The sequence below is a fragment of the Pan troglodytes genome, chromosome 9 (assembly GCF_028858775.2).
Source record: "Pan troglodytes isolate AG18354 chromosome 9, NHGRI_mPanTro3-v2.0_pri, whole genome shotgun sequence".
Lineage (NCBI taxonomy): Eukaryota > Metazoa > Chordata > Mammalia > Primates > Hominidae > Pan > Pan troglodytes.
This window is the reverse complement of record NC_072407.2, coordinates 6,824,731-6,838,579: the sequence shown is the minus strand read 5'-3', so window position 1 is coordinate 6,838,579 and position 13,849 is coordinate 6,824,731. Positions and strand designations below refer to the sequence as shown.

Here is a 13,849-nt window from a genome sequence, read left to right as displayed (position 1 = left end):
TCCGGGCTCTGCCTCCGCTCTGCAGAAGGGCCCCTCTCAGCACCGTCTGCCTGGCTGGCACGTGCAGCCCGAGACTTGAGGAGCAGCCCAGTGCAGGCCCAAGTCCCACCCCGCCTGGACATCCTCCCAGCACTGGGTCCGGGAGGACAAGGTCAGGCTGAAGAAAGCCGGGGTGGTGGGGTGTTGGCAGACCAGTGCCCAAGGTGGGGGTCAGGTACGAGAAGCAGGGTTGAAGGGCTGCGTCCAGGACAGGGCTGTCTGTGTTCCCCAGGCAAATGTGCGCTAATGATCTGCTGGGGCTGGGCTCAGGGACAGCAGCACTCTCTATGGTTGGGGGGCACTAACGGGCACTCCTGCTCCCACCCAAGCATAAGCAGTGAGACGTTGCTCTTCACAGACAGGCCCGGGACAGGCGTGGGGATCCCCGTCCTCTGGGGAGCCAGGCTTTCTGGAGATTTGCAAAAATGCATATTTTTCTTTCGATAATATTTGTTTTGGAAAATATAGAAATTTTTCATAACGTTATTTATGAAAATGTAATTGGTCTATTATTTTAATAAATTAATATGGAATTGTTTTTACATGTCTCCACTGTATTAAATACTGATGGCACAATGCCCACGAACCAGGCTTCTCCGTCAGGGGCACCAAGGGGCCCTGAGACCAAGAGGCCTGGGCACGGCTGCCTCCCGAGGCAGCTGGGGACAAACCCAAGATAGGCTGAGAGGCAGGAATTGGCCTGAGGGGGGCTGGGCGGCAAGCAGTTCGGGGAGGCCAGTGGGGAGCTCCCGCCTTGCGTGCCAAGCGTAAGGGGCACCGGCAAACCCAGGCATCAAGACAAATGGCACGGGCTGGCGTAGTAAACGTTGTTCTAATAACAATATTAAATTATTTTAATATATTTTAAAATCATTACTTTTTAAATGAAAATACCATATTTTCATTATTTAAAAATCTAATACAGAAACTGCATGATGAAGGTGGAATGGAGTGGGGCTGGCCTGGAAGTCAGAGTGGAGTTGGGGTCAGGTGAGCAGGTGAGGTGGCCACCTGCTCGGGTAAGGACACCCGAGACCACCTTCCAAACCTGCCCCCAAACAGACGAGAGCTGCTGAGGGTGGGGGCGTCACCTCCTGGGGCTGAGCTGGGTGCACGTGGGCTCCTGCTGGCTGGCTGGGTGGTCAGTAGAAGGCAGGGGTGCCCCGAGCGGGAGAGAAAGGCCAGCCCCAGAAGTGCCCCTGGGTGTCTGCCCACCGTGGAGAGCACACATACAGCAGGACGCAGCTCCAGGACCCCACCCTTCGCCTGGTCTGCCCGTCTGCCCAGCCCCAGCCCCAGACCCTCACCCTCAAGTTAACAAGGAAACGGCCCCTCCCTGCAGACCTGTTTGTTTTTCCTGCATTCAGACACAGGCAGCTCAGGAATGGGCTGTTTTATGGTCACCATGCTGGGAATTAGTCCCTGATGGCCCACCACCTGGAATGCAGATCCACATGTCTGTCTCCTGGGCCGCGGCTCCTTGCCAGGGCGCCAGCCACATGAGGCACACAAAGTCACGCCCATGGCAGGAACTGTGGGGGCGAGCGGGGAACGCACACCCCACTGGTCAGTGTGTTTCCCCCGCCCTCCTGCTGGCCTGTGCCTTCACTCCCGTGTGAAGGGGCGGGAGGCATGGGGAGCCTTCTAGTCCCCCCACGTTCCTCCCTGAGAAACACTGGGATTCTATTCCCTCCTTTCAGAAGTAGCCTCCTCAAGGCTGGCCTCGAGGGGAGGACAGAGGCCAGCCCAGAAACCTGAGCTCCAGCCGCATGCCAAGCCCTGGCTCCCAGAGCTCACTGGCCCCGGCTGGAAACGTGGTAGTCATTTGCCCAGAAGGAAGGGGTGGTCCTGGCTGGAGATGTGGTGGTCGTCTGTCCAGAGGAAGGGGTGGTCAAGAGCGGGAGGAGGGGGTAGCCCAGAGGTGTCACACCCCAGCTGGCACTCTCAGGTCAAGATCATCTACGGAGGAGGAAACTGAGGCTGGGCAGTCACTGTGCTGAGGGCTCCCCATTAGAAAGTAGCCAGGCAGACAGCTGGACCAAGGCCTGCAGGACCCACGCTCCCCACTGTGGCCCTCTCGAAGGCAGAGATGGGCTAAGAGGCTGCTTCAGCCATTGCAGGCCCAGACCTTGCCCAGCCTCGAGAGCCCAGCCTGCCCGTGAGGAGGCACCTAAGGATGGAGTCAGGAGAGCGCAGCACCCAAGCTCAGCCCCACAGCTCCAAGGAGGGCGGCAGGGGCTCTGGGACATCCCATGCGGCCACAGCCATTCCCAGGTCACTGTGCTGGGGCCCCAGCCATGAGGAGGCCCCTGGCTCTTCATGGAGGCTCTGGGCCAAGGGCGCCCTCCCAGGCCTGCTCCCCTCTCCAGGGCTTGGAAGGAAGCCCATGCAGGATCTCGCAGAGCTGGGCCCTCGGCCTCAGTGCCCCCAGTAGGCTGAGCACACAGAGGACCAGGCAGGTGTCCCCTCTCGTGGCACGATGCCTGTCTCAGTGGTTCCAGGGGATGTGGGACAATGCCCTATGAGTGAGGGCCTCGGGCCCCACCTGGCACCCTCACCTTGCCTGGCAGTCCTGCGGCTGCCCTGCTGGCAAGGCTGGGCTGGCACCGTGGCTCTGAGTGTGGGGGGCAGTTCTCACCCTGTCCGTCTGGCCTCAGGCAAAGCCCCAGCATGTTCTGTACCTCAGTTTCCCCCTCTCGGGAAGGTGCATGATCACAACACACTTCTCACGGGCTGCCTGCTGGGTGAGGGCTTGGCACGTGGCCAGCCTGTCACTCACTCCTGGAATTTATAAAGTGCTTTGGTGCCCCTTGCAGACTTAGAGACCCAGTCTAGAGCCTGTCTAGAGCCTTCTGGGCCTCTGCTAGCTGGTGGGCTCCCCCCATGCAGGGCTCAGAGACATGCACTCCTCAGGACAGGGCAGGACAGGGCCCCACTGACCTGGGTGACACTACAGAGGGCAGGGCCAACGAAGGTGGAGGAGAGGGGCCTAGGGGGGGTGGCCTGGGAAAGGGGGAGCCGTGGACAGAGGGAGGCCCCTGGGTGGGGGGCAGGACTGTCTCTGGGACAGAGAAGGGTGGGGCCAGCGGTCCTGGGGCTCCAACAGGCCAGGCACTCACATTCCAAGGGGATGCCCAGCCCCGTGGGGCCGCCCTGGAGACTCCGGCCTGTCTCTCAGGAAGAGCCATAAAGGGGCTGACGCCACCAGGTGGGGGTGGGGGAACAAGCCAGCAGGCTGGCAAACTCTCAGGGTAAAAGCAAAAGCAGACACACACCCCAAAATAAACCTGCTTCCTTTCAGCAGGAGAAAGTAAATAAACGAACACCAATTCACAAGGGCCAGGCCTCCCCATCACATGGAGTCCTCTCCTCACTCACGAAGCCCAGAGCCCCACACACGGGCTGGTGGTGAAACCGTCAACACCCCCATGGCACCCAGGCCCCAGGCCGCGTCTTCCCCGAGGTACAGCCAGGCTCAGCGCCCTGCCGGAAGGTGGCCCAGGTGACTGTGTCTTGAGGTCTCAGCTCAGCTGTCACTTCCTCAGGGAGGCCTCCCTGCTCCTGGGCCGAAACAGTCCTGCAGGGACACCCCGGCGGTGCTTCCCATGGCCACCTGTGAACCACCACAGGCCAGCCCCAGCTCACACCATGCTTCTCGCTCCTGACTGTGACAGAGAGAGCAAGACAGGGCTGCCCGAACCCCTGCCGGTGCCTGGCACACAGCAGGACCGCAAACCACACGCCTCAACAGTGAGTCCACAAATGGAGACCCAGCCTCACCAGGAGGCCCTTTCGGTCCAGGGAAAGTCTCCGCAGCAGAGGGATCAGTTGCAGCCTCTGAGATTACAGTCCTCAGCAGCCCTTGCAGCGGGCCCCGCATTGGCCCTGGGAGACGGACTGCTGTGTCCCATGTGCAGATGGAGAAACTGAGGCACACAGCAGGTGCGTACTCTGCCTCTGTCCCGAGGCCCACTCAGTAGGGCAGCGGAACTCGTTCCCCTTTGCACGGAACTCCAGGGGGAGGAAGAACGCTGACCCAGGGGCTCGGTGGGTGGCCAGGTCCTGCTGCCCCTCGGCCCACGGCGCCTCGGCTTCCCCAGCTCTTCCTGACACCACCCCTACCGCTGGGCAGTGGCAACAGGGCTTGCCTGTGACTGCCTGGGAGGCCCTGCCCTCACGCACACCCCTGCACCAGCCCCCAGCCCCTTCTGGCCTTGCCCCGCCAGGGTGCAGCGTTGCCAGGGAGGCGGGAATTTCTGGAGGCTCCAGGTGAGGAGAGAGTGAACAGCAGGCAGTCAGACTCGACTTCAAAAGGCGGCTGAAATGTAGGAATGGGGTTCCAGCTTCTTTACTTTCAATTCTAAATTTAGGTGCAGAGGGGCAAACACAGCCCGGCAGCCTCCTGTTTGTAGAGACCCCCGGGCGCTGAACAGAGAAGCCCGTGTTTGCAAAAACTGCTTCTCCCTCCACTCAAACTTTAACACAAACAAACGCATTTTGTTCCAAGGGCAAAGAAAAGTCTTAAATTCTCCCCAAACGCCTTGGCAGCCAGGGCAGGCGCCACACTCAGGGGATCCGAGAATTCTCACATCCAAGTTGCGTATCCCCACCCCGGCGAAGGGGACAGGAGGGGACACTCAACCACTGAGCCGGCGCCTTCGCTGGACAGCTGTGGAAACTGGTGGCCGGCAAGGGGAGGGACCTTCCCAGGAAGTCCACCTGGGCCACCCACTGTCCTAGGCTGGACTGCATCCCCCCTAATTCATATTCACCTGGACCCACAGAATGCGATATTTGGAAATAGGCTCTTTGAAGATTCAATCAAGATGAGCTCCTCCTGGATCACCTGGGTGGACCCTAAAGCCAACAGCAAGTGTCCTCACGAGAGACAGGGCCTGACACAGAGGAAAGAGGCGGCCGCACACCGGGCACGCCTGGAGTCTCCAGCCACGGGGAGAGGAGAGGAAATTTCTCCCTGAGCTTTCGGAGGGGCAGGCCCTGTGCACACCTCGCTTTGGGCTCTGGCCTCTAGAGCCCGTGAGTTTCTGTTGCTCGGGGCCCAGCAGTTCGCGGACTTTGTTGTGGCAGCTCCAGCACCCTCTCAGGGTGTGTCTGAGGGGTGAGGAGTCCACAGAGTCCAGGCAAGGTCTGGGGCAGATGCAGCATGATGATCAGAATGGCCTGGCCTCCAGGAAGCCACCTCCCACCCAGTAAGGGCCTGTGGCAGCCCCGACGGACGGACAGACATGGAGCAGGCCTGGCTGCCCGGCCGGCCAGGGCGTACTTCACTCCCCGGTGGGGTGAAGGAAGCAGGACAAAGGAGCTGAAAGAAAAGAACCGCTCAGGACGCAGTTGCAAATTGGCAAAACCGGCTTCAAAGCCCCCATCTGGGCTGCTGCCCCTTCTTGCGTTTCTCAAGTTCTGTTTGTCCGAGAAATGCCAGGAACACAGCCCATAACTCAGGCCTCAGGGGCCGCTCCCCCCGGACAGCTGCAGGGCAGCTGAATGGGAGCTGTTTGCCCCACAGCCCTGGGCGGCGGGGGGCCCAGGGCGACCAGGGGCGCGGGGCCCGGTGGGAACAATGGCCAGGCCAGGGCGCGCGATGGCCGAGGCTCGGGCTGCAGCTGACGGTGCGGGCCGGGGCACTGATGCCAAGCCGGGCACAAAGGGGCCGTGTTCCCGGCCAGCGGGCGGATGTTTGCACAGGTGTGGGAGTGGGAGTGCCGCTCTGCCGCGGGCTGGGGGGCTGGGGAGTAGCGTCCGCTGCCCACAGCTCCAGTGGGCGGCCGGGAAGGCAGGCAGGGCAGCAGCGAAGGCTGGGCACTGCTTATCAGCCGTGCCGGGGCCAGTACCCACTGGCTTTTGCTGCACCGCCAGCTCCTCACTGCCCACCTTGCCACCAGCCTCCCGGGAACTCTCCTGGCTCTGGGCCGTCCATCCCCCGAGCACGCCCTACCCATCCACACTCACTGCAGGCAGGCTCCCGCCGGGGGGCTGGGCCCTGCTGCCCAAACCTGCTCAGACCTGCCACACTGGGGCCTTCGGGGACACAGGCCCCCAGGAAGGCGGGAAGAGGCCGAAAGTGGGGCCTGCCCCAACCCAGGAGCTGTGTCAGCATGCCCCTGCCATCCCTGAGCATTGCGGCACTTTGGAAGCTTCCAGAAAACCTGCTGACTTGGCCTACGTCAGGAGCCACTGCTGAGTGTCTGGCCTCATGCGGGAAGCGGCGGTGGGGGGGGAGGGAGGAGGCACAGCAATCGCAGGGACACGTGCCTGCCTGGGGAGCCACCGGGAGGCTTCTCACCCCACCCAGATATGCTCTGATGGTGGTGGGGGGTCCCGAGAGCCAGCAAGTCCGGTCCTTTCTGGAAGGAGGACTCGGGGCAGACGGACTGGGTCCTGGCACCACCACGTGTTTCCCACAGCTGCCTTGCCCGCCCCCACCTCCAGCCCCCGTGCGGCCCCCCAGGCCTTGGCTCCCACCCTGTGTGGGCTTCGACGGCCTCCTCCCCAGCCCCCAGCCCCTGTTGCTACCACGATCCCATCTAACCTGTTATCGGACTGAGTGAGCCCGGAGGTCAGTAGACAAGGGCAGACGCGGGGGCAGGCTTGTGGCGGCAGAGTAGGGGGCACCCCGTCACCTCGGCACTTGGGCTTCTCGGTCCCCACCCAGGGCCACTCCCCAAGGTGTGATGGTGCCACCCTGGGCCTTAGTGGCCTGTGGACGGCCCACCCGGCCCTGCAGCTGTGGGGGGAGATGGGATGGAGTCATTCCCTCCCTGCACTCTGGCCTCCAGCCAGCTACTCCCCTCGGGGTACCCACGTGTTCCCCCTAGAAGCAGCCCTTGAGCTCCACGCACATATAAACGCCGGCTTTCACTGGAGGATTTGAAGGCAGCCACCAGCTCCCAGAGGGACACTGGCAAGCTAGGCCTGCCCCTAAAAATGCCTCAGCCAGCGTCCTCTGAGCCATGAGAAACTGCTGCTGGGCCCACAGGCCAGTGACTCGGGACTTGGGGAGCCTGCAGCTCGGAGGGCGCGCCCTGATTCCTGCAGCTGCATTCTCATCGGAACATCTCCCTCTCCCACGTGCAAGCCTGAGTCCCTCAAGGAAGCCCCCACAGACATGGCCCAAGACACCCTGCCCCACCCCTCCCGCACAGCCTCTCCGAGCTTTGGGTGGCTCGGTGTTCCAGTGCGGGATCTGCCTGCTGCACACCCGCTTCCCCAAGGCTCCTGGGCTGCTCTAGGTGGCTGGAACCCACCTTCACAGCCAGGGGCAGCCTCTGGGCCCACAGGCCGGGTCCCTGCTTCCCTAGGCCCAGCTGCACCTATGTCGCCACTGCCCAGGCCCGGCTCCAGAACTTGCAGGCCCAGCATCCACTGGAAACACGGGGGCTCTCTGATCTCTGCTGGGGTCTCTTGAGCCATCATGGTCTTTCCTGTTTGCTGTCTCATGTCTGGCTCCTTGGGGACAGGGGCACTTACAGGGCCTCTGTGGACCCTCAGAGACACGCGAGGTATGCATCTGATGCCGCTCTCCTTGGGCCCTGCCAGGGTGAGGGCCACGGTGGAGGCAGGGAATGGGGCAACCTAGGACGATGGTGGGAGGCAGAGCCATGGGGGAGCCGAAACCGCTAAGCCCCCAACACATGCTCCAGTGACCCCTCCGATTTCCCTCTCAAATCTCAAGCTCAAAGATGAGACCGTTCACAACTTCAAGATGGTGATGCCAAAGGACTCAACACTGAGCGTGGGGACCCGTGCCAGCGGCTCCAAGCACAGGTTTGTGGACAGAGGCCTGTGAGCGTGCAGGTGAGAAGCCCCTGCCAAGGCCCGAAGTCTCGAGACACCAGTGCCCTGATGTCCCGCCCACTCCTCAGCCTGAGCTGCCCCTGTCCCCATGCCTGGAAGTTTCCGACTTACCACCCCCCACCACAGCGCGTCTGCGTAGCTGCCGAACTCCACGCGGCCTGACTCGTTCACCGCGTCCTTCTCAGCCAGGTACACAAAGTACGAGGAGAAGATGAGGCCCAGGAAGCCGATGTACAGGGTGGTTATCAGCTCCTAGGCCAGAAAACACACAGTGTCGGGCTCCAGGAACCGCAGGCTGGGAGCCTCCTGGGCAGACGCCTAAGGCAGCGAGTCCCAGCGATCACTGGGCGTCCTACGCCGCTCCAGCGCGGTTCACATGCACAGGGCCGGCTTCAATATAGCCCACTCCTCACAACTCCGGTAAGTGGCGGGTGGGGGTTACCCCCAGAATGAGGCTCAGCCCTGGGGTCGCCCTAGGCCCACCGTCTGGGCCGGCGCGGGCTCCACTGATTGCCCAGCTCTCTTTCCTGCCACGTGACAGAACCAAGAATGGACCAGGACCCAGGAGATCCTCAGGGAGAGGAAGGGTCCCCTCACCCCACAGAGCCAGGGGCCAGTGCAGCCTGAACCCATCTGAGTGCAGCCCTCGGGAGGGAGTCTGGTGGCCCCGCCTTGACCGGGTCCTTGATTTGCCTGGGTTTTTCATTTCTGACTTTCTGTCTTCATTTGCCCCCAGCTCAGAGGAAGGTGAGCACACCATCAGCCTGGCAGGCCAGGATCACCGGCACCAGGCTGGGGTGGAGCATCCAGGCTGGGCTCAAGCTTGGGCTTGCTCTGAGATCCTGGGCCCCGTTCAGGTACCCTTGCGCCTGGGCACCCACCGGCCCCCGGGGCCTCAGCGCATCTCAAGCTGTCCTAGTGTGGGCTGCTCTGCTCCCTCCGTCCTGCCCCCAACCTGGGCCCCGCACCCCTAACCCGGGCCACCCACCTGGCGGTGGATGAAGACCACGGAGCCCAGGAGCCTCCAGGTGCCTCCCTGGCGGTCGACGTGTAGCATCCTCAGGATCTGCAGGAAGCGGATGCCCCTGCGAAGGAGATGGTGTGGGGCTGAGGGAGCCAGGCTGGGCTCAGCTGTTCACGCCGGGCCTAGGGCTGGCCGATGGCATGGGTGTCCCTGCCCCTGCCCCTCCCAGGCGTCCACTCTGGGTGGGGAGGCTGGGTATATGTCCGTCCCGACAGGGGCCTGGGAATCTCCCTCTCAGGCGCAGCCCCCCAGAGCCTGCTCTGAATCTGCCCACACAGGGCTGAGCTGGGGGTCAGCCAGGTACCTCCAGATTCCCTCAGTCCCCAGACTGCCTTCTGGGGGGGCTCCTCGGGTCACCCCAGTTTGCAGATGGGCAGGCTGTGTGCCCAGATGGTCAGGTTACCACCCAAGTCCTGGAAGTTCAGAGGCGCTGGTGCTGGGCCAGAGCCTAGGGCTGCCTGAGGCATCTTGGGTTGAGCCGTGCCCTCCACACTTGCCTGCACCCACCCTGCTCCACCCATCCCAGCACATGGCTCAGCGCCCCCGGGGGCAGTGGGCACCAAGGCACCTTGCATCTGAGCAAGGTGGATGGGGCGTGAGACCACCCACGGCTCAGGAGGGGTGCTCGGGGTGGGGCGGCATGGCAGGGAGAGCTTGTGGCACAGACGCACCTGATGGCCGACGTGGCAAACACCTGCCCCTTGGAGCCCACGCAGAGGACCACCATGGAGGCCACGACCACGATGAGGTCTGTGGAGTGCAGGAGAGGGGGAGCTTGTCGTGATCGCCACAGCCAGGGCCCCGGCGAAGAGCATACGCCCTGCTCTCGTCTGGGGACGGGGCTTGCTGGTCAGACGGGTCACGCCCTGATGACCGGGGACATGGAGACACCTCGGATAGGGAGGCAGGCAGCATCTAAACGGAGAGACCCAACCTCTGTGCTGGCCATGTGGAGCCCCCGGCCTAGGCTGGGCCCTGTGCTGAGCCCTGCAAGTGGCCAGAAAGGGCAGGGCCTCAGGCCTGGACCATGGTTCTCAGGCCGCCGAGGGTGACTGGCCCACCATGAAGCTATGCTGGGCTGTGAGGCTCATGGGAATCTGTGAGGGACCAACCCCCTACCCCCAACACCGTGATCAGCGTCTGAGTGCAGAGGCTGCTGAGGGCTGCCAGTGCTCCTGTGCTGGGTCCTGGGCAGTCACCCCCTGCTGGCCTTGGGGTTCCCCAGTCCTTAGGGGACTCCATCTGGTAGGGGTCATGAGGTGGGGGTCCTTCCTGGTCTGGAAACCTGGGCGTGACCTCCACAGGGCAGGCATGACTCACCGATGATGGAAATGGGCTTCCGGGCAAAGCGCAGCCGCCCCCAGAGGCCCACGTACTTGCTGCGGCAGCCGGCGGACCAGAGGCGGACCACGTACTCCGTCCCGAAGAACACCACCAGCACGATCTCCTGCAGGGACAGAGTGGGACGCTCACTGCAGGCAGGCTCGGCCTTGAGTGGCTTCAGACCCTGCAACCTGTTTGAACCCAGCCATGCTGGAGCCTCCGCTGAAGGACACCCTGAGAACAGCAGGCCCGGGTCCTGGCCTGCTGGGGATGGTGATGCCTGCGCACAGAGGCCCTGGAAGGCTGAGCAGCTTCAGCTCATGTCCACAGGCAGTGGAGCCCAGGTGAGGCTGCAGCTCTCAGGCCAGGCCCACCCAGGCCAGAGGAGGCCCCACACCAGGAACCCCAGCCTTGGCCAGAGGGGGCCCCACACCAGGAACCCCAGCTTGGGCCAGAGGGCGTCCCACGCCAGAAACCCCAGCTTGGGTCAGAAGGGGTCCCACGCCAGGAACCCCAGCCTGGGTCAGAGGGGGTCCCATGCCAGGAACCCCAGCTTGGGTCAGAGGGGGTCCCACGCCAGGAACCCTAGCCTGGGTCAGAGGGGGTCCCACGCCAGGAACCCCGGGTGCCCTCCGTGATAAGCACTTTCCCACCAGATCCAGCCCCGGAAAGCCTCACAGCTGGCCTTTGAGCCTGGTGTACCTGGGGTAGGGGCAGCCTCTGGATCACTTTGCCCTTACAGGGAGTCACCTGGCCCCTCCACACCCCAACACCTCCTCAACTCCACCGACACCAGAGGGCGGAGGTTCCTGGAGGAGTGGGAAGAAGACCCTCGGAGCTGGATCCCACCCCCTAGGCACAGAAGTGGAAAGCTGGGCCTCAGTTTCCTCAGCTGTAAAGTGTGGATGCAGCAGGGCCAGGCTCAGTGGGCTTGGTGGGGACTTATTGCCAAAATGCAGCTTTCATGTGAAGTGCAGCCCATTGTGACACTTAAAGTGCAGCGGCCACCTGCAGGCTGGAGCCCAGCACCCAGGCAGCCGGGGTGTACAGGAGGCCCTTGGGGAAGGTGTGTGGGGCTGGAAGATGAAACCAGCCCCCACGTGTGAGAGGCGCTAGCCACACAAAGCCACAAAGCCACAGGCATACGGCGTCTCAGGCCCACTTCCGGCGGACTCCTGCCTGTCCTCCCTCAGAAGCCAGGCCCTGGAGGGGACTTCTGCTCCCACTGGGTGACAGTGGCTGGCCTTGCTCCCATGCCACGCCCCCACCAGGGAGTCCACTATGAGCGGTCAGCTGGACACTGCCATCGCTGGCTCCCAAATGTTATTAATTAGGATGGAATGATACTTACACCATCCGGCATGTGTTTGGGACAAGTCCAATGGATAAGGGGTGACACGCTGGGAGCTTAGTTGCTTTCCTTTTGCAAAAATGTTTTTGGCTCATGACGTCAAATCCTTCAGGGGTGTGGGGGTGTGTGCGGACAGGTGCATACTGGAGATGGCAGGGGCGTAAGGTAAAGAAAGGGTGTGGGCCAGGTGTGGGGGCTCACGCCTGTAATCCCAGCACTCTGGGAGGCCGAGGCAGGCAGATCACGAGGTCAGGAGTTCGAGACCAGCCTGATCAACATGGTGAAACCCTGTCTCCACTAAAAATACAAAAATTAGCCTGGCATGGTGGCGCACGCCCTGTAATCCCAGCTACTCAGGAGGCTGAGGCAGGAGAATCGCTTGAACTCGAGAGGCAGAGCTTGCAGTGAGCCGAGATCACACCACTGTACTCCAGCCTGGGTGACAGAGCGAGACTCCATCTCAAAAAACAAAAAACAAAAAACAAAAAAAAAAACAAAAGGTGTGGACACCTGCAGGCTCTGTGGCCTCATGGGGTGGGTGTGGGTCCCACCTCTGTCCTCAGCTCCTGGGGACCAGGGCTCTAGGCTGAGGTCCGGCTGAGCTCCTTAGACAAGAGGCTACCTTGGTCTTACCCACCCCCATTTCCCAGGCCCCAGAACAGGACCTGCTCCAGTCAGTGCTCAACATGGACATGCTGAATGAACGAATGAAGGAACAGATAAATGACTATTCCAATGAGCCGGCCTAGGGCTCTCTGGTAGCAGGAGCTCTGTCTCGTCGGTCTTTGCTTCTGAGAAACTGCCCGTTAGGGAGACCGGGCCTGGACACCGTAACACCCGCCTTTGTTTGGTCATCGTGAAAAAGGCCACGGAAACACAGAGCTCCAAGTCCCCGGAGCTGAGACAGGGTGCCCATGACGGCACAGAGGCCGGCTCACCCGACTATTGGTGGCCTTGATGGGGAGGCATAGCGGCTCCCAGCCCAGCTCTGCTGACCCATCCACCACCCAGCAGACTGGCCCTTAGCAGGGTTTTTCTTGTTTTGATGCACTTTATTTATTTATTTATTTATTTATTTATGAGACAGAGTCTCGCTCTGTCACCCAGGCTGGAGTGCAGTGGCATGATCTCGGCTCACTGCAACCTCTGCCTCCCAGGTTCAAGCAATTCTCCTGCCTCAGCCTCCTGAGTAGCTGGGACTACAGGCGCATGCCACCACGCCTGGCTAATTTTTTTATTTTTTTTTTAGTAGAGATGGGGTTTTGCCATGTTGGCCAGGCTGGTCTGGAACTCCTGACCTTAGGTGATCTGCCTGCTTCGGCCTCCCAAAGTGCTGGGATTATAAGCGTGAGCCACCGCGCCTGACCTTGTTTTGATGCACTTTTAAGATTACTTAAATACCTTCTCCAGGCATGTCCTAGGCAGGTCTGAAATGATAGGTGTGTCTTATGTTATACCTTGAAATAGATAAGTAACTATTAGGGATTGCTGTGGATAGCTGCGTGTCTTTTTAAAGTTATTTTGACCTAACACTCAGGGAACCTGTTTAGGGGCTGGCCTTCGAAGATGGCAGGACTCCTGCCTGTGGGACAAGGTGGTAGGAATAATTAAAAACAACACTGATCCCCAAATCCAGCTGGATGTGGGAAGGCAGTGCAAGGCTGCATGGCTGGGGAGGCCCCGCTTGTCAGGTTAATTAGGCTGGTGCTGCTAGCAGGCCAGGAAAGAGCCAAGGAAAAGTCCCCTCACCATCTCTAGGCTGGAAACAGCAAGATGGAATGTTTGCTCAGAGATAAAACTATCTCCACCACCATCAGCCTCAAACGCTCTCCTGGGCTGTGTGGGACAACACCCAGGGCCAAGGCCACAGCAAGACCCCAGGGAGCTCACACTCAGCTGGGGACAGGGAGGAGGGCTGGTCCCCCACGCCATGCCATGGCCCACCCCTGATTCACGGGACCACATCCCCAGTCTAAAGCAGGCTCACAGAATGGCAGGCCTGCCTCTCCCTGGTTCCAGCAGTCCAGACCCCAGGTGGGTGATGCCCCAGCCACCCTCCTAACCCTGGGTTCATCTGTATTTGCAGACTTGGTCCTAAGTTCCAAAGGTGAACTAAAGGGGCCTCAAGCTCCTCCCCAGAACCTGCACACATTTGGTACTTCTCCCTTGCCCACCTTGCTCAAGCAGCTGCCATAGCTCCTGCTGTCCACACTGAGGGTGGCAGTCTAGGGCTGTCCCTGAGGCCTCCTTCCCAGGGGCTCACCGCCCAGTCTCCCCCAGAGTCTCCCATGGGCCCC

At 61.4% G+C, this 13,849-nt stretch overlaps 1 protein-coding gene across 4 annotated transcripts in view; it reads right to left on the bottom strand.

The window, feature by feature from the left end:
* Positions 1 to 13,849, bottom strand: part of KCNQ1 (potassium voltage-gated channel subfamily Q member 1) — a 404,939-nt gene that overhangs the window by 269,200 nt on the left and 121,890 nt on the right. For all 4 annotated transcript variants that reach the window (XM_016920191.4, XM_016920192.4, XM_024346905.3 and 1 more), the window contains exons 3-6: positions 10,199 to 10,325; positions 9,550 to 9,628; positions 8,843 to 8,939; positions 7,966 to 8,106 (exon numbers count right to left, since the gene is read on the bottom strand). In XM_016920191.4, the coding sequence (XP_016775680.1) occupies positions 7,966 to 8,106; positions 8,843 to 8,939; positions 9,550 to 9,628; positions 10,199 to 10,325 (444 nt within the window). The remainder of the gene's footprint in view (positions 1 to 7,965; positions 8,107 to 8,842; positions 8,940 to 9,549; positions 9,629 to 10,198; positions 10,326 to 13,849) is intronic.